General features: G+C 50.8%; 1 protein-coding gene across 2 annotated transcripts; it reads right to left on the bottom strand.

The window, feature by feature from the left end:
- Positions 1–540: 540 nt before the first annotated feature.
- On the bottom strand, positions 541–8,660 carry CFAP107 (cilia and flagella associated protein 107; the record flags this gene model as incomplete). Of its 2 annotated transcripts, XM_080654811.1 has the most annotated exons (4): positions 541–722; positions 2,295–2,472; positions 6,400–6,513; positions 8,547–8,660. In XM_080654811.1, 4 exons carry the CDS (start codon positions 8,658–8,660, stop codon positions 541–543), a joined length of 588 nt encoding a protein of 195 aa, XP_080510937.1. The 2 variants fall into 2 exon arrangements, with proteins under 2 accessions (XP_080510937.1, XP_080510938.1); XM_080654812.1 differs by lacking the exon at positions 6,400–6,513.
- Positions 8,661–19,360: the final 10,700 nt, after the last annotated feature.

Below are 19,360 nucleotides of genomic sequence, written 5' to 3'. Positions count from 1 at the left end.
GGGGGTGCTGGGCGCTTTCCCTTTCCCTGAGCCCTGGGGGTCAGCGCTCCTCTGCTCAGGCAGCGACGGGCACCCTGGACCTTCCCTGCTGCCCACCTCTTAACTCCGTTTGACTATTCTGTGGGCTTTTCCAGACGCACCTCATGGTCAGATTCGTCTCTCCCATTGGACCAGACTCCTGGAAGGTATGTGCCAAGCTGTGGGAACTTGGAGGAGCCACACGACCTCTCTGGGCCCCCGTTTCCCCTCCTGTGAACTGAGGGAGCGGAACTTTAGGGTCCTTCCCCTAACGTTCTCTCTTCTGCACATACGTGACACGCCGCCGTGTCAAAGAGCTTTAATTGTGGGCTGGACAAGAAAGGAACCTGCGGGTGTGGAGGACGTGGGGAACCCCACACCACAGACCATGACTCTGAGGGCCCCTCAATGGGCTGCATTTAAAACTCGGGGTGTATCTGCAGCTGCCTGCTCTCTGGCAGGTCCAATCGCACAGTAGGTCTGCAGTTGGTTCTGCCTGCGCTGTGGGTGGGGTGACAGTTCTCAGAAGCGTGGGACGGGCTGCAGGCGCTGGGGAGGGACCGGGATGGCGTGCTCCCTCCGGGACAGAGCGCACAGCAGCGGTCTGGGGTAGGACAAAGTGTAAGTGCTCTTTCGCAGGCCAGCCTCGGGGGTGAGCCATCTCTGCTTCAGCTGCTCATAGAGTCCGTAGTTTGTGGGGGGAGCTGCAAGAGAAACAGGGTTTGGGTGGACAGGGCTCAGAGCACGGGGCCTGCCCCACAGGCTGGCAGTGGGGGGGTGGGGAGGAGACACGGAGGCTTCCCAGGCTGTGGGATCAGGGATTCGGTTGGCAGTGCCCAGACGGGGGGAGGGGGAAAGCAGGCTTGCAGGGGAATGTTGGCTCCGCCAGTACCCCCCTCCCCGGGAGTCGCAGGTGGGGGCCTGCTCCCTGTGAACTCAGGAGGGACCCGAACGGCTGGAGGCCTCAGAAAAGTCTGCCCTGTGCCAGGGCTGAGGGCGGCCCTGCCTGCTCTTCGGTAACCACCCCACCCCAGGGGGGACGGGAGCAGCGTGGGCTTGTGAGATGAAGAAACCCCTGCCAAAGTGACAGAGCAGCCCCAGACGGTCTGGCTCAGTGGACAGAGTCCTCAGGTTCCATTCTGATCAAGGGCACTCCTCCCCGGCCTGGGCCCTGGTCGGGGCGTGTGCAGGAGGCAACCAATCCATGTGTTTCTCTCACATCGATATCTCTCTGTCTTTCCCTCTCTCTTCCACTCTCTCTCAAAATAAATAAATAAATAAATAAATAAATAAATAAATAAATAAATAAATGGAAAAATATCCTCAGGGTCCCTTTGCATAGAAGGGTGGGACTGCGAAGGGGTGGATGCCAAGGGTCGGGGTAGCTTGAAGGGTAAATCAGAGCAGGGCAGTCTCCTAGGCAAGTCCCTCCAGAGTCTGGGGACTGTGGGAAGGACAAATCCGCACCTACGGTGGCCCTTGGGTCCCTGTGGGGTCGATCTCTCCTCCTATCTTACACCTTTCTCACCAGCTACTCTCACCCTGGAATGCTCTTGCCCTTAATCCCCACATGGCTCCCTCCTTCTCAACTCAACTATCTCCTCGGGACAGCCCCTCCCTCGTCATCGCACGGAGACCCGCCTCACTCTCTATCGTTACCCGTTTTCTTTTCTTCAGAGCACCTATCCCGGGCCCAAACTAGCTCATTGACTAGCAGCTAGTGACTAGCTCATTCACCGTGCTTTTCCCTCAAGGTGTCTTAGCTGTCTCCTGACTGGAATGTCAGGTCCCCTCCCTGTTTGTCATGGCTGTGTCTCCAGATGCTACCATATTCCGGCACCCGGACATGGTACTATTTATGAAGTGTGCCCAGCCGGCGTGGCTCAGTGGTTGAGCATTGACCTATGAACCAGGAGGTCACGGTTCAATTCCCTATCAGGGTGCATGCCGGGGTTGCGGCTGGATCCCCAGTGGGGGGCAAGCAAGAGGCAGCTGATCAAAGATTCTCTCTCATCGCTGTTTCTATCTCTCTCTCCCTTCCTCTCTGAAATCAATAAAAATGTATTAAAAAGAAAAAAAGAAGAAGAAGGGGAGGAGGCAGGTGGCAGCCTGGGGGCAAATAGGACCCCCCTCCCCCATCATCTCATTCTGATGCTCCCCTGGAGTCAGGATCCCCCGTGCGGACCCTTGGGCGTGAGCCGGGCACACCTCAGTCCTGGGCAGGTGCGGACCCCTTACAGCCCAACACAGGGGGAGATGCCGAGTTATACAAATACCCAGAAGGGGGAAGTCGTTTTTCTCTGGAAGCCACAGCAACTTGTGTCTATTCCAGGTGCGGTGCGGGGGCAGGCCCGGGTTATAATTGTGCCGGTTGTAATGGTCGTCGTACGTGCTGATCAGGTGGCAGTGCGAGGGCTCCTGGTGGTGGGTGATCAGGTGTTTGTACGGGAGCCCCTGGAAGGACAGACACCACGGGCATGTGACTGAGGGAGCAAGGCCTCACCTGGCCGTGGACAGAGGCAGAGTCGCCTGCCTTGGCGGTCCGTGGAGCTGACGGCCAGGGGGCCTCCACGGGCGCCGGCAAGTGTGGCTGCGTGGCCTCTCGGGGCCACCGAACAGGAAGCACACTTGTCTGTCCTGACCCGATACAGCTCACCTTCAAACACCGGTCTCAGCCCGGCTGCCGTGGGTTCTCCGTAGGAGTGGTCCCCGGCCTCAGCCAAGTCCGTGAGCTCTGGGGACACATTCGTGTGAAAGTCAGGACGCCCGCCGACTGGGAAGGGCCAGCGCCATCTGGCTGCCTGCCCCTGGGAGCTGAAGTCAGACCCTGTTGTTTGTCTGAGTCTCATCCACCGAGTGCCCGTTTCCAAAGAAGACGCTGACCCCCGGCGGGGCCTGACCCCTGCACCCTGTATTTCCATCGGTTACTATGGGAAGAGTCAGAGACGCCCCCCGCATGGCTTTCTCCTGCCCAGGATTTATGGCTGGACACCTGGGGCGGGGTTTCTCTGGTGGGGAGTAATTTACAAGGCGAAGAAAGCCGAGTTCTCCTTGCCCTGGGACGTTTGCCTGAAACGGTGCTTTTCCTAAGAAAATCCTCTTGGCCCCGGACGGGGGTCCCGGGGGGCTGGGCTGATTTACAGGGAGGATAATGTAGATTTTCACGCCCGTCCTCTAGTCTGGAACAGACAGGGAGGCCTGTGTCTGCTCTGGTCTGGAAACGCTGGCTGCACCCAATATTTCAAGTGGTGGTTCCATAAATAAGTCAGATCACAATGCCAGAGGGAGGCAGGGGGATGGGCACAGACGGGGAGCAGGGGTTCCCAAGGTCTCCATCGCCAGGCGCCCAGAGTGTTTTCAACGCCAGGGAAGGCGAGTTAAAGAGGTTCCCATGGGCAGAGGGGAGGAAAGGAGAGAGCCCCCCCCCCACCCCCCAGGATTCTCATGCTGTTCCTCTTGGTCTGGGGCTCGGCCCTGCTGTCTTGATTATGTTCCCAGGACCTTTGTCTTCATCAGGTAGGGTAGGTAAGGTGACAGACATAGAGACAACTGCCTTTGAAAAAAGAGCTTACAGGCCCCCAAAGGAGGGGGCACGCCACACCACACAGGGCCACCCCTCAAAGCAGCAAGGTCGGTCAGCGGCAGGAGCAGAGAGAGTATGGGCCAGAGCAGCCTTGGGCAAACTATGGCCCGCGGGCCGGATCCGGACCATTCGGCTGTTCAGTCCGGCCTGCGGAGCCTAAAGAGCAGAGGGTTCTCTTGCTCTCCCCTCCGCTCCTTTACTTTGAATTTATATTAGTTCACACAAACACTCCATCCATGCTTTTGTTCCAGCCCTCCGGTCCAGTTTAAGAACCCATTGTGGCCCTCGAGTCAAAAAGTTTGCCCACCCCTGGGCCAGAGAATGGGCCAGGCAGGGTAGGCAAGTTTCAGAAGTTTAGGATTGCATAGCCCAGTGGTCGGCAAACTCATTCGTCCACAGAGCCCAATATCAACAGCACAACGATTGAAATTTCCGTTGAGAGCCAAATTTTTTAAACTTAAAGTTCTTCTAACGCCACTTCTTCAAAATAGACTTGCCCGCACGTGGTATTTTGTGGAAGAGCCACACTCAAGGGCCCAAAGAGCCGCACGTGGCTTGAGAGCCGCAGTTTGCCGACCACTGGCATAGGTTGTTTGTTTGTTTAGGATTGCATAGTTTGAATAATTTCAGACGGCTCTGGGCTCCGGGAGTGCCTCTGGTTGGGGGCACCTGTCCTTGGAGTAATTTAAGGCGGGGAGATACTGTCTTGGAGAGCGAGTTTAGATAAAGGAGGGGGGTGGGCTCTGGAGTGTTGGTTTGCGTCTGAAAGGCATGATGATAGCCAGCTGTTCACTATCTCTAGGAATTAGCCCGCCCGGGGAGGGCAGCTCTCTGGGCTTAGCAAGGCCCGATGGTAGCAAAGCATCATCAGATAGAAACAATGGAAACTGGGATTCATACACCTGCCTGGGAGAGAAGCACAAGAAGGGGGGTCCTCCCTGGTAACCTCATAACCTCATCTGCCCATCAACTTGAAGCGCCATGAGCATTTCCTAAGAAGGGAGAAGAAGAGCTGGGATGGGAGATGGGAAGGGAACGGTCCTGGGGGAGGAGGTGGTGCCGAACGAAGCAGAAAGAAGAGCTGATGGCGTGGAAGCCGCCACACGAATAGGCCGTTTCAGAGTCTGCAGGAACGAGTGTCCGATCACTTGGGCTCTATTTAGTGCAGTAGTCGGCAAACTGCAGCTCGCGAGCCACATGCGGCTCTTTGGCCCCTTGAGTGTGGCTCTTCCACAAAATACAGTGCGATTGAAACTTCGTGGCCCATGCGCAGAAGTCTGTTTTCGGCCTGGGCGAGTCTATTTTGAAGAAGTGGCGTTAGAAGAAGTTTAAGTTTAAAAAATTTGGCTCTCAAAAGAAATTTCAGCCCTAACCGGTTTGGCTCAGTGGATAGAGCGTCGGCCTGCGGACTGAAAGGTCCCAGGTTCGATTCCGGTCAAGGGCATGTACCTTGGTTGCGGGCACATCCCCAGTGGGAGGTGTGCAGGAGGCAGCTGATCGATGTTTCTCTCTCATCGATGTTTCTAGCTCTCTATCCCTCTCCCTTCCTCTCTGTAAAATATCAATAAAATATATTTAAAAAAAAAAAAAGAAATTTCAATCGTTGTACTGTTGATATTTGGCTCTGTTGACTAATGAGTTTGCCGACCACTGATTTAGTGTGTGTGTTGGGAGAGGGGGACTGGTCTTAATTTTAATGACTGTATGTCTGTGTGGTTAGCCCTTCGTCAGGGTTTGTAATGGGTCCAGAGGCCTTTAAGAAAGGGCACGGCGTGGGCACGGAGGACGAGGCGAAGTGCCTCATGTACACTGGTGGCTGGGGACTGGAAGTCCCAGGTGGCGGGTTCTGAGATGCATTTGCGTGTCCCCGGGGCACACTAACGGTAACGGGGGCAGCCAGGAGCAGCAGCGTGGTCTGAGGGTGTCAGCACGGTCCGGGGTGCCAGCACAGAGCTGAGACTCTGGTGCCCTTCATCCTGACATGGATCCCCAAAGGCAGAAGACAACTCCAGCCAGTGATGAAGGGCAGTCTCGGGACACTCCTGCTTCACTCTCAGAGCAGCCACCTACGTGGTCGTTTGCCAACCAGCTACACAGCGTCAGATGAGACACTCACCACCCCTCGCACCTTTTATGGGAAAATGAGTGTGCTGAGCTCAACAATCTCTTCCAGCTTCAAAAAGCACCCCATCTGACAGATGTCCACCCCTCGTCCTGTGCCTCCTGCCCCGCCCCGCATTCAGGCAGGTGTAGGGTGCGGGAGGGGTGATGGGAAGGGGGTGACCTGAGGGTATAGTTCCCTGCTCCCCGGTCCGCAGGCCTGGAACACGACATACCACAGACACCCAGCGAGTGAGAGGGTGCTGAATGGTCATTGACTCTTTACACAAAAGAACAGGAAGCTGGGGCTGAGATGACACAAAACGCTGTCATCTACACATCACCTCCGAGTGGTGTTGGAGTACCTTATGTGATTCCTCACTATAGTCACCTGAACTCAATATTAACCATGTTTGTCCGTTTGTTTGCTCCATCCTCGCCCGTGTCCTGTTGGAGAAGTGGGGCGGAATGGGGAAATGTCCAGGGAAGTGCTGGGACCCAGGGTGGGGATGCTACCAGCTCCGGTTGGACGATCTCTGCTCCTCAGGACATAAAGGAGAGTGCCGCCGGCAGCCTCGGGGCTGGGGAGGGTCCTGATGAGCCTAGTTCTGTGTTCCCAAGAGGGAACTGGGCTGGCGGGGTCTTCTGAGCCTTGGGGAGGGGCCCAGCCTGAACATGGGGCCCCCACTCCCTCTTACCTCGATTCTCCTCTTCCCATACCACCTGGAGATCTGGTCCGGTCTGTGGCCGGGGAAAGGAACGTACTCTTTCCTGTAGGAGCTCTGGGGTGTCTTCTCAGTGCCTCTGATGAACTGGAAAAGATCACATATTCAAGACAATTTCTGCTGCGACCGCTCACCTCCTGGGTCATGGGACACTGGGCAGAGAAGGGGTACATTAGGACTCCAGGGCATCCTGCATAACCCAGGCTTTTGTCCCCGTCCTTCCAGGACTGGGAAAGGGGTGTGCACCCCACCACTCAGGACCCCCAGGGGAAGCTGGTATTGGTGTCACCTGACACTTCTCATGGTCGGCATCTGTTCGCTCTCTCATCTCCTCCCTCCCTGATCCTCTCTCTGCTTGCCTCCTCCCTTTCTTTTTCTTCTTTGTTCTCAGTCTTTCCAACTCACTCTTTTCTCCCTTGCTATATTATGTTCTTTAAAAAATATTTTTTTTTATTGATTTCAGAGAGGAAGGAAGAGGGAGAGAGGGACAGAAGCATCAGCGATGAGAGGGACTTATCGATAGGCTGCCTCCTGCATGCCCCACACTGTGGACTGAGCCCACAACCTGGGCATGTGCCCTGACCTGGAATCGAACCGTGACCTCCTGGTTCATGGGTCGACACTCAACTACTGAGCCATGCTAGCCAGGCTGTTATATTTTCTGGTTTATATTTTAAAAATTCATTGTGGTAAAATATACATAATGAAATTTACCATTTTAACCATTTTTTTTAAAACAATGGTAGTAAGCATTCTTTTTTTTAAAATATATTTTTATTGATATTTTACAGAGAGGAAGGGAGAGGGATAGAGAGCTAGAAACACCGATGAGAGAGAAACATCGATCAGCTGCCTCCTGCACACCTCCTACTGGGCATGTGCCCGCAACCAAGGTACATGCCCTTGACCGGAATCGAACCCGGGACCCTTCAGTCTGCAGGCCGACGCTCTATCCACTGAGCCAAACCGGTTTCGGCCATTTTAACCATTTTTAAGTGTGTACTTCAGTGGCATTAAGTACATTCACATTATTGTGCAACTACCGTCACCACCATCCATTTCCAGAACTTTTTCATCATCTCAAACTGAAACTCTGTCTCCATTCAACTACTCCCTCTCCATCCCCCCCTCAGCCCCTGGTACCCACCATTCTTCTACTTTCCATCTCTATGGATTTGACTACCCCAGGTACCTCATGTAAGTGCATTCATACAGTATTTGACTTCTGTGACTGGCTTCTCTCACTTAGCATAGTGGCTCACCGTCCTGACTGCCAAAAATGAAGATACTCAACTTTAAATAGGCCAATTCAGGCAAAGTACCATCTTTTGTAATGGCCTTTAAAGTACCTGGAAACACCATGAGCCCATTTGTTCTGTTTTGAAAGTAAAAATGGAAATGTAGCCCTAGCCAGTTTGGCTCAGTGGATAGAGCGTCAGCTTGAGGACCAAAGGGTTCCAGGTTCGATTCCAATCACAGGCATATGCCCGGGTTGCGGGCTCCGTCCCCAGTTGGGGGCCTGCAGCAGGCAGCTAATCAATGATTCTTTCTCATCGTTGGTGTTTCTATCTCTCTCTCCCTCTCTCTTCCTCTCTGAAATCAATAAAAATATATTTAGTGCCTATGGTTTCTTCTAGGACTTAAAAAAACAACAAAAAACAACAACCCTGAAATGCACAGGCAGGGCAAGGTTGTGGAACAGGTGCCAGAGAACAGCTCATCCCAGACATCACTGCAGGGATGTCCAGCCTGCCTCGGCAGGTACCACATTCTGGTAAGGGCCAGGCCAGGGCGAGCAGAGATTCTTCAAGTCAAGGTGCAGAGGAATTAGGAAGGGGAAACATCAGATGCCTAGAAACACTCCACTGCAAAGACATCTGTGAAGCACAACTATATTGACACATCTGCTATGGAGTTTTCAAAATACAGGGGGGCGGGGGGAACCTTGATAATGGCTTGAATGTAACTCCCCGATATAGCACACACAGACAACCTCAGGCCATATTCTTAAGAGGCAACTGTCTATGGCCCTTAATTTGAATATAGTAATGACTGCACACCTACCTCTCCCTGCCAGACCTCCGCTCTGAGCCCTCTGTCCACCCTCTCTCTTTCCTTACCTTCCTCCTCTCTTCCACCCAGTTTCCGGTGAGCACTCTGGTTGAATACTTGCTCTCGACCTTCCAGCTTGGAGTATATACTGACTGTGGACTTACTGCAGTCGAAAACTGCATGGTAAGGATTCACCCCAGGTTTCTTTGACTTGACACTGTTTTAGGTTTCAGGAGTGGGGATATTATGAAGTTGCTGAGTTTGGGGTGCCTTTTTTTTTTCTTCTCTGACACCCTTCTGAGTGAGTTGTAGATGACAGCCTGCCAACCTCACAGAATAAAAGGGCCTTGAAAGTCCACTTTCAGCTTCCAGGGAGAGGTCACTTGATCTTGGATTCCGTATTGTTGACTGTCACCATGGTGATAGACTGAGTATAAATGCTCTCCTATTCCGGCCGGTGTGGCTCAGGGCTTGAGCATCGACCCATGAACCACAAGGTCACTGGTTGAATTCCAGGTCAGGGCATATGCCTGGGTGGTGGGCTTGATCCTCAGTAGGGGGCGTGCAACAGGCAGCTGATTCATGATTCTCTATCATCATTGATGTTTCTATATCTCTCTCCCTCTCCCTTCCTCTCTGAAATCAATAAAAATATTTTTTTTAAAAGAAAAAGGACAAGTAAGATCTTAGTATGGATAGTGGGCAGACAATACAGATGATGTAGCATAGAACTGTACACTTGAGATATATATAATCTTTTTAACAAACTAGAGGCTCAGTGCATGAATTCATGCACAGGTGGGGTCCCTTGGCCTGGCTGGCAACCGGAGCCAATCAGGCTGGCTGGGCGGGGCGCATAGGGGGACTGTGAGAGGTTGCCTGTGGGAGCGCACTGACCACCAGGCGGCAGCTCCTGCATTGAGCATCTTCCCCCTGGTGGTCAATGTGCGTGATAGCTACCGGTCGAATGGTCATTCGGTCGACCAGTTGTAACGGTCACTTAGGCTTTTATATATATATAGATGTCATCCTAATAAATTTAATTTTTTTAAAAATGGAAAAATATCAATGGCTATTCCATTATATCGTCATTAAATATAATACTACATAAATATTAATATCTACACTAATAAAATAGAAAGATGAAAATTGACTGTCTCTTTGTGACACCCACCAGCCAATCAGGAGTGGGTATGCAAATTAACCCAACAAAGATGGAAGGTTAATTTGCATAGCAGGCGCCGAGCGGCTGAGGGCGGGTGGCTGCTTGCATGCGCACCAGCACCAAGTGGCCTGGGTCCCGGGGATGGGCGTCCTCAGGACCCAGGCTGCTCTGAGCCTGTAGGCCCGTGCATAGGCCCAAAGCGCCCAGGGTCCCGGAATGCCCCCGGCCACTCCGGGCCTACACGTGCAGGCACCGAGCAGCCAGGGGCAGGGCGGCTACACACTGGTGCCAAGCAGCCTGCATCCCAGGCACAGGTGTTCTCAGGAGCCAGGCTGCTCTGAGCCTGTAGGCCCATGCGTAGGAATGCCCCCGGCCACTCTGGGCCTACACATGCAGGTGCCGAGTGGCCAGGGCCGGGGTGGAAACATCCCCGGGACCCAGGAGCTCTCGAGCCAGTGCACGCGCAAGCAGCCAGGGGCAGGGTGGGAACGTCCTCTGCAGCGAGTCAGCAGACAGCACACTTTGGGGCCCTGCTTGCCTCTGGCTGTGGCAGCAAGGGGCAAGCAGTCCCCCTCAGTGAGCGAGCAGACAACAGGGCCCTGCTTGCCCCTGGCCATGGCAGCGAGGGGCAAGCAGTCCCCTGCAGGGCCCCTACAGAGAGCAGACACCAAGACCTATGGTGGCATCAAGCAGACAGGTCCGGAGAGAGTAGAGAACCATGGGGAGTAGGCCTAAGCCGTCGGTAGGACATCCCCTGAGGGCTCCCAGATTGGAGAGGGTGCAGGTCGGGCTGAGGGACCCTCCCCCCTCCGTGTATGAATTTCGTGCATCGGGCCCCTAGTTTATTTACAATCCCTTAAATTAAATTGGTACTTCTCTTGAGTAATAAAAAATGAACAAACAAATAAAGAAGATCTTAGTAATATTAAGAAAGTGGTTTTGACCTTGCAGGTTCCCTGAAGGAGGTTTGGGGATCCCCAGGAAACTTTCCATCACTATATTTCAAATACTGCTTCTGCCTCCTTCCTCCTTTCTTTCTGGGACAGCAGTTACATCTTTGTGTGGCTTCTCACTGAATCCTCGTGACTCCTGCCCACCTCTTCTGCATTTTCTATTCTTTTGTCTCTTTGTTTGATTCTGAATTATCCCTTCCAACCTATATTCCAGTTCCCTATCCTCTCTCAAGTGTGTCTAATGTGACTAAATCAGGGGTGGGCAAACTTTTTGACTTGAGGGCCACAATGGGTTCTTAAACTGGACCGGAGGGCCGGAACAAAAGCACGGATGGAGTGTTTGTGTGAACTAATATAAATTCAAAGTAAAGGAGCGAAGGGGAGAGCAAGAGAACCGGATAGAACAGCCGGATCCGGCCCGCGGGCCGTAGTTTGCCCAAGGCTGGACTAAACCCATCTTTAATGTTTCATTTGATTTGTTGCATTTTTCAATTCTAAAATGTCTGTTTGATTTGTATATATGATATATACACACATATATAATGTTACTTTTCATAGTTCCAAATTTCTATTTGTTTTAACCTTCTGAATTTTCAGATTACCTATCACATGTTGCCTTACAGATTTTCAAATGTATGGAATTATAAATCTGCAGGTTAATAGATTATATTTACAAATATATTCTATAGATTTTATCTCCTTGGACATAGTGAACAGAGCTATTTTACAGTCTGTGGCTTCTTTCTTTCTTTCTTTCTTTCTTTCTTTCTTTCTTCCTTCTTTCTTTCTTTTTAACTATTGTTTCTGTGAGTTTTGACTGCTAATACTTCTCTTCTCACATGCCCGGTAACTGAAAAATTATTTGCAAAAATAATGGGAGGTCTAGGATGATATTACCTTCCTCCAGAGATGACTGCCATTTGTTTTTTCAGTCACCCCTGGGCATTAGAAACAGGACCACTTTAAGGAAGTCTGGGGGCAGGCATGTCAGTCCTGGCATGCTCACAACTCCGTGTGCTCAGTGCTGAGCTCAAGGAGCTGCAGGATGCCCTGAAGACTCACAGCGGGATTTCACCCTCCGGGGGAGGGAGGCTCTCCAGAGCAGGTAGTGCCTACAATGAGACCTGAGATGTGAACGAAGCACTGACTTCTTCTCTCTGGTCTACGGTGGCCTGGAAACACTTCTTGGAGATGGCCAATCAGCTTGGGGTTGTTGCACAAGGAACCCAGTGATGGTGGGCGGTGGACTTGGAACTCTGACACACTTGGCTTCAACTTCCAGTTGCTCCTCTTACCCAGGCCCTTGGCCAAGTCAACTGTGGTTTCCTAACCTATAAACTGGGAGTAAATACCTTGCACGTACTTCGTCAGATTCTGAGAATTCAGTGACCGATCAAGCATTTGCAAAAAGCCTGTCACGTCTATGGGGTCAATAAATGTTCCATCCTCTCTTCCCCACGTGCCTGAACGATGTTTATTTTAGTAACAAAATCCATTCCTTCCTCTATATTACAGGAGTGTATTTGGGACATTGGGGCAGCAATATCCCAAAAGGAAGAAATTCTAGATTCCTTTTGAATAGAGGTTCCTGGACACAAAAGCAATTTGTTATCCTCACCAGATGCTCAAGGCTCAAGATTTAATAAAACACCCCCATGCACTTGATATGATTATCCCCATTTCAAGGAAAGAAAACTGAGGGTCTGGAGATGAAGTGAACTCTGGGCCTCTAATTGGCTCTAGACCACAAGTCCTTCATCTCTCTTCCTCCTGGGGGAAGCCTTGTGACATAGCAGCAACAAACCCGGAATGTGTCTTTTCAACTTAAAAGTCATCTGTCCTTCTGGGAAACGGTTTCATAGTGATGGACATGGGCCCTTGAAGGGTTTTGCCTAAGGCTAAATAATGCTTTGAAACTGAACCCCAGGCACTGCCTTATCATATTCAACCTTGTCCTACAATTTGCAAGATCCCAGCGGCAACGTTAGGATAGTGATGGGCTGGCCAGGGAACATAGCAGGCCCTGGCCACCTTGGGGAAGGAGGAGCCACTTTTGTTAGATGGAGGTGAGAATGTTAGAGGCAACAACCCAGTAAGACTGCAGCCTGATCTGACTCCTTCACTGCCTCTTGCAGCATTTCATTTGAGCTAAGGAACTTCCCTTCTAAAATTCGGACATGCCACGTCAACATGGTCCCACCCTGTCATTTGTCAAGACAATCCATTTTCTTTCTGCTTTTGGGATTGGTGATTATGATCCAACTACTTCCCTCCTAGCTGAGATCTGCTGAATAAAAGGGAACGGGATAGGCATTTTGGGAGAGTCCATAAACTTTCAAAGTGTGCCCATAAACTAATATATATCCTATCTAATATAGAGTGATATGCAAATTGACTGTACCTCCACTACACCCACAAGCCATGCCCACCAGCCAATCAGGAGCGAGTATGCAAATTAACCCAACCAAGATGGCTGCAGCCACGGAGCGAGCAGGAGGCTTGGGTTTCCTGAGCAATGAAGGAAGCCAAGCTTCCTGCACACCCTGGCCGGCCCAGGCCTCCACTCAAGGCTACAAAGTTTCAATTATAGAAGATAAATAAATCCCAACAAAAATGGCTGAGGCCACGGAGCAAACAGGAGGCTTGGGTTGCCCCCAGCGAAGGAGGAAGCCAAGCTTCCTGGCCTGCCTTGGCCTCCACTCAAGGCTACAAAGTTTCAATTATAGAAGATAAATAAATCTCAGATACCAGGGCCTCCACTTGGGTCACTGGGGGGCTTGGCTGGCCTGCAAACCACCACAGGCCCCTCACCCAGGCCACCCCATGTCTCAAGGGAACCCCCACCCTAATCCGGGACACCCTTCAGGGCAAACCAGCTGGCCCCCACCCGAGCACCAGGCCTCTATCCTATCTAATAAAAGAGTAAGATGCAAATTGACCATCACTCCAACACACAAGATGGCTTCCCCCATGTGGTCAAAGATGGCTGCCCCCATGTGGACACAAGATAGCCACCACAAGATGGCCAGCAGGGGAGGGCAGTTGGGAGGAACCAGGTCTGCAAGGGAGGGCAGTTGTGGGCGATCAGGCCAGCAGGGGAGGGCAGTTGGGAGGGAACAGGCCTGCAAGGGAGGGCAGTTGGGGGCGATCAAGCCTGCAGGGGAGGGCAGTAAGGGGTAACCAGGCCGGGAGAGGAGGGAAGTTGGGAGCGACTGGGCCTGCAGGGAAGGGCAGTTGGGGGGGACCCAGGCCTGCAGGGTAGAGCAGTCAGGGGGGACCATGCCTGCAGGGGAGGGCAGATAGGGGTGACCAGGCCTGCAGGGGAGGGCAGTTGGGGGTGACCAGGCTGCAGGGGAGGGCAGTTAGGGGCAAACAGGCTGGCAGGGGAGCAGTTAGGCATCAATCAGGCTGGCAGAGGAGTGGTTAGGGGGTGATCAGACTGGCAGGCAGAAGTGGTTAGGGACAATCAGGAAGGCAGGCAGGTGAGCAGTTGGGAGCCAGCAGTCCTGGATTGTGAGAGGGATGTCCGACTGCCCGTTTAGGCCCGATCCCAATAGGATCGGGCCTAAACGGGCAGTCGGACATCCCTCAAGGGGTCCCAGATTGGACAGGGTGCAGGCTGGGCTGAGGAACACACACCCCCATGCATGAATTTCGTGCACTGGGCCTCTAGTATATATATAATGTGCCCAGCCACCAATCCTTCTTGAATCTATCACATAGAACCACACATGTGTGCAGAAATGTTCACTACAGACTTGTTTGTCTGTAAAAAACTGGAAAGAGTCCAAATGTGTCCTCCAGAAGGGAATGGCTAAGAACTGTAATGTGGCCAGACCATGGAATATTTTGCAGTAACTAAAAAGAAAGAGGCAGATAGATCTCTACTGTTTACTAGGCTAGATTTCTAAGATACATTGAGGGGGGAAACCCCAGTGGCACTGCTTATATAGAAGAATTATTATTTTATGTACCAATGTATGGCAGTCATCCCACAAAGTAATACCCTATATATTTTCTTTGGGTACATATATACCTAAGTATGTACAAGCATAAGAACAGGCTTTGAAGTGTTGGAAGATCCTAGTATCCCCTCCCCGCAAAAGGAACAGATAAACGGGACTAGAGTTGCAGGACAGTCATCAAAAAGGACTTTGCCCTATTTCTAGCATTTGAAGGCTTTATTTAAAAATATTTATGTATCACTTAGGTAATTTAAAAATAACTTTTTAAAAGGTAGAATGGAAGTGGAAATATGATGCAAAGTGTGGCAGCTGTCATGTTGTCCAAAAATATCTACTGCCCTCTGTCCTGTCAATGTCAGGCTTGGCCATGTGACTTGCTCTGGCCAATGAAGAATGAGCAGGAACCATGAGCCTTACTTCTGAGCAGAAGCTCTGGGAGCCACCAGGTTCTTTTTCCCTCTGCCATGAGACTGGAGATGTTTCAAACAGAGGCTGCTCCATCAGCCTGGATCTCAGAACAGACAGACACACGTGGAGCAGAGCTGCTACCGACCGGTGAGGGCTGAGTAATGAGTAACGTGAGCAAGAAATAGTCTTTGGCTGTCATAAGCCACTAAGACTGTGGGGCCATTTGTCACTGCAGCAGATCCTAACCTCTACTAGCCTATACTAGCTCAGGAACAAGAAGAGAGACCAAGCAGTCATTCTGAAACAGAGAGTGCGGCGAGGGGCGGGGGAGGGAGAGGAAGACAAGGTTTGGGATAAAAAAGGCAGAGAAGTCCTGGGTGGGAGTGAGGAGCTCCTGAGGAGGACACTGGGGGAAAGAGACTAATTTTGCCAATTTTTCGACTTTGCCCTCAGACCTTGTCTGAAGTTGCCTGCTCCTGACCAAAGAGAGCAATTTGGGATGCAACTCATCATCCTTCAGCAGATGGCACGTGCCCTGGGATACCTGGCAGATCTTTCCAGGGAAGTCCTGGGAACTTACTGAGAAAACATTCCCAGGGTGTCTGGGTTTAAAGGTGTGTGGGTGTCCATCTCCCCTGAGCTGTGTTAGCTGGGCACTTACAGGTAGCAATTCCAAAGTCATTCACACTTAGAGAAAGCTCTAGTCCAGTTAACAAAAGAAACCAAATGGCAAAACACTGGACTCTGTTGACCTGACTCAGACAGCAGCGAACACCTACTTGGATGGAAAACGACTCAGGTAAGGCTATGGTCATCATTCTGAATGATGGGAAAGAAAAGGGCTAATGGGCCACGGAGGGCTAATGGGCCATGGGGCACAGCAGAACGGGTTATTGTTAGACAGATCAGGGTTGCAATGCAGAGCACCTGGCCAATCGCATGGCCTTGGACTAACTGGTTAATCAGCTGGCCTTGAGCCTGACTGGAAAGAAACAGGGAATGAGTGTTGTTATTAATGTGTCTGGGCCTCAATTTCCTCATCTGTAAAATGGGCTTCAGAATACCCACTTTGTGGAATTCATTCAGAATTCTGACCTGCAGAATGAGGAGGTACCACCCCCCCGCCCCACCCCCCCACCCCCCATACAGGGTTGCAGGTAGCTCCCTCAGCATCCAAGTTCCCACTTTGAGGAAGTAAAAATCCCAGGGTCATTTTGACTGAAGGTGCAGTTTCAATACTCACGCAAAGGAGAAGTCCCAAGACTTATTATTTGCAGACCCCCGAAACAGGGGATAGGGGTGCAATGAGCCAGGGGAGGGGCAGTCCTCCAGCCCAGATCATGAGCGAGCAGGAGACAAGAGCAGGGCTGCAAGCACTTATTAGCAGGTGGTTGGGGTGGAGGTCCATCTAACAGTGCTTCCAGTCCCTAAAGTATAGCCCACTCACCTCCACTGGGCATAATCCTCCAGTGGCTCATCCCACTCTTCGGCACCCTGCAGTGGAAGAGCCAACCACCCAACGCTCCAGAAGGTCAGCTCATGTCTCTCCACCTGCCTCCAGAGGCAACAGTGAAATAACAAAGACCACCCTCCAGGAGGGAAGCCAACCAGACTCAACTCAGAGGTCTGTCTCAAAAGGGACCATGCTTCTCAGATCCCAATGCTCCTCAACAGCTGAATGGCCACCAAACAATGTTCTTTCAATGAGTGGTTTCTAGTTCTCCAACAAAGCCTCCCGTTTATCTGTTCCTTTTAGGGGTCTGCCTGCTGTGAATAGATCGAGAAGCCACCCAATGGCTTCTTCTCTGTCCCATGTTTCAGCACAAACATTCAACTGGAAGCCAGTTAAAGGAATGCATGGGGGTTCTGTAAACTTGGGTCTTGGTCTATAAAAGCCACTGGCCAACCAGGAATAGAGTATCCTGAAGACTAGGTAGGGTCAGCATGGGAGCCTGGGTCATCCTTTTTTTATTAATTTTGTAAAATATATATTTTTTGATTTCCGAGAGGAAAGGAGAAGGAGAGAGAAATGGAAACATCAGTGATGAGAGAGAATCACTGATGGGCTGCCTCCTGCATGCCCTTGTGTGCAGATCGAGCCTGCAACCTAGGCATGTGCCCTGACCAGGAATCGAACCGTGACCACTTGGTTCATAGATCGATGCTCAACCACTGAGCCATGCCAGCCAGGCCATTTTTTAAGAAATATTTTTTTTATTGATTTCAGAGAGGAAGGGAGAGGGAGATATAGAAACATCAATGATGAGAGGAATATCATTGATCAGCTGCCTCCTGCACACCCCCTACTGGGGATCAAGCCCACAACCCAGACATGTGCCCTGACAGGGAATCCAACCATGACCTCCTGGTTCATAGGTTGATGCTCAACCACTGAGCCACAATGGCCGGATATGAGTCATCCTTTTAAAGGAATTGCTATTCCTAAAGGGCAGGTGGTCAATTGCCCATGGTCCTTGTCCTCTCTTGCCGCTTCCATGTACCTTGACTCAGGATTCAATTTAGCTTCTGTAGTAGAGTGAGTGTTATATCCACCCAGTAGAGTAAGTGTTGATGTGAGGGAAGTAGTCCCTCCCTCCCCTGCGCTCAGTTCAAGCACCAGGTGGAGTTGACTCCACGCTCCTCTCCAAGGATGGCATGGGACTTGTGTCTGGTGAGTCAGAACATTCCGTTCCCTTAGTTGTGGCAACTGGACACACCATGCTGAAAGCCCATAGCGCCACCCAGTTACAATGCGATTCCTGCTGGGACTGCTGAGAATGAGGCAAATCCACAGTAATGACCCTGGGACAATGTAAGTATGGAGCTGCTCGGGGCCACCATGAGAAGTGAAGGTAAAATAAACAGAGAAAAGCATTGACTAGAGCAGGGGTGGGCAAACTTTTTGACTCGAGGGCCACAATGGGTTCTTAAACTGGACCGGAGGGCCGGAACAAAAGCATGGATGGAGTGTTTGTGTGAACTAATATAAATTCAAAGTAAACATCATTACATAAAAGGGTACGGTCTTTTTTTTATTTATTTCAATAGTTTTATTCATTTCAAACATTTTAACAAGAAGAATGTAAACACTAATTATTATAATGTGAAACTTCAAAAAATGGAGGAATCATAGCACAATAACATACCTTATATTGAAGATGGCAAAGGCAAAATAAAATTGCCTAACAAAGGAAAGGTACAAAAGCCTTTCAAATTAAACTTAAATATAATAAAATAATTTAAAACGAAAACAAATCGAAAAGAACAAAATGTGTAAACAGTAAATTAAACATTTTCTTTAGTGCAACTTCCAAATTATGCCCGGGATGTAGATGTAGATGGCAATGTAGACTGGGTTGAAAGGTTTTTGGTCTTTAAAACATCAACTTCAGTGGGAACAGTGTTGTTGGTCTCCTTTTTAGCTAATGCTCTGATACTGTGCTCTCCAGGGGCGTGTCTCCCTACATCACCACTATATCGTGTCTACGCATTCCCAGGGTGATGTTGGGGGTCGCTTCCGAGGGCATTACAAGGAGCCTCTGGAAGATTGAGAGGCTGTTCCTTCTACTGAAGGAGCGGAGGGGAGAGCAAGAGAACCCTCCGCTCTTTCGGCTGCCGAATGGGCCCGATCCGGCCCGCGGGCTGTAGTTTGCCCACGGCTGGACTAGAGGAAAGAAGGAAAGGTCGCTGGTGGCATTGTTTGAGTTCCTGCATCAAACCAATCCTAATTTATCCCAGGGGCCAATACATTGCCTCTGATTTAGGTCAGTTTGAGTTGGTTCTGTGTCTTACAACAGAAACAGTCCTGACTACACGTCTTCGGTACCTTTGGCCCTTCCCCAATTTCTCACTGTAGGTAAGATTGAGTTTGGTCAGACTCGGTCTTCATGAGTCTCTGACTCAGGACACAGACCTTTTCAACTGCTCTCTTCTCTTTTTTGTTTTGTTTTCTTTTTGTTTGTGTGGGTTTTTTTAAAAATATATATTTTTATTGATTTCAGAGAGAAAGGGAGAAGGAGGGAGAGATAGAAACATCAATGATGAGAAGGAGTCATGGATCAGCTGCCTCCTGCCCCACTAGGGATCGAGCCTGCAACCTGGGCATGTGCCCTTGACTGGACTCGAACCCAGGACCCTTCAGTCCACAGGCGGACGCTCTATCCACTGAGCCAAACCAGCTAGGGCCCAACTGCTCTCTTCTGACACTTTGACACCAAGAGCTCCAGAGCTCCCCTAATCAGTGGTTCTGAGTTGTCTTCATGTCGCTAGCTGCCAACCACCATGGAAAACCAACCCACTCTGTCCTAACTCTTCCAGCCCAGGCAGTCGAGACTCTGAACTCAGCGACAGAGGAACAGCAGGAAAAATGTCACCCTGTACCCAGAGGAGGA

Source organism: Plecotus auritus, assembly GCF_963455305.1.
Source record: "Plecotus auritus genome assembly, chromosome: 2".
Classification (NCBI taxonomy): Eukaryota; Metazoa; Chordata; class Mammalia; order Chiroptera; family Vespertilionidae; genus Plecotus; species Plecotus auritus.
The sequence above is the reverse complement of the archived record's forward strand: the minus strand, read 5'-3'. Positions and strand labels throughout refer to the sequence as shown.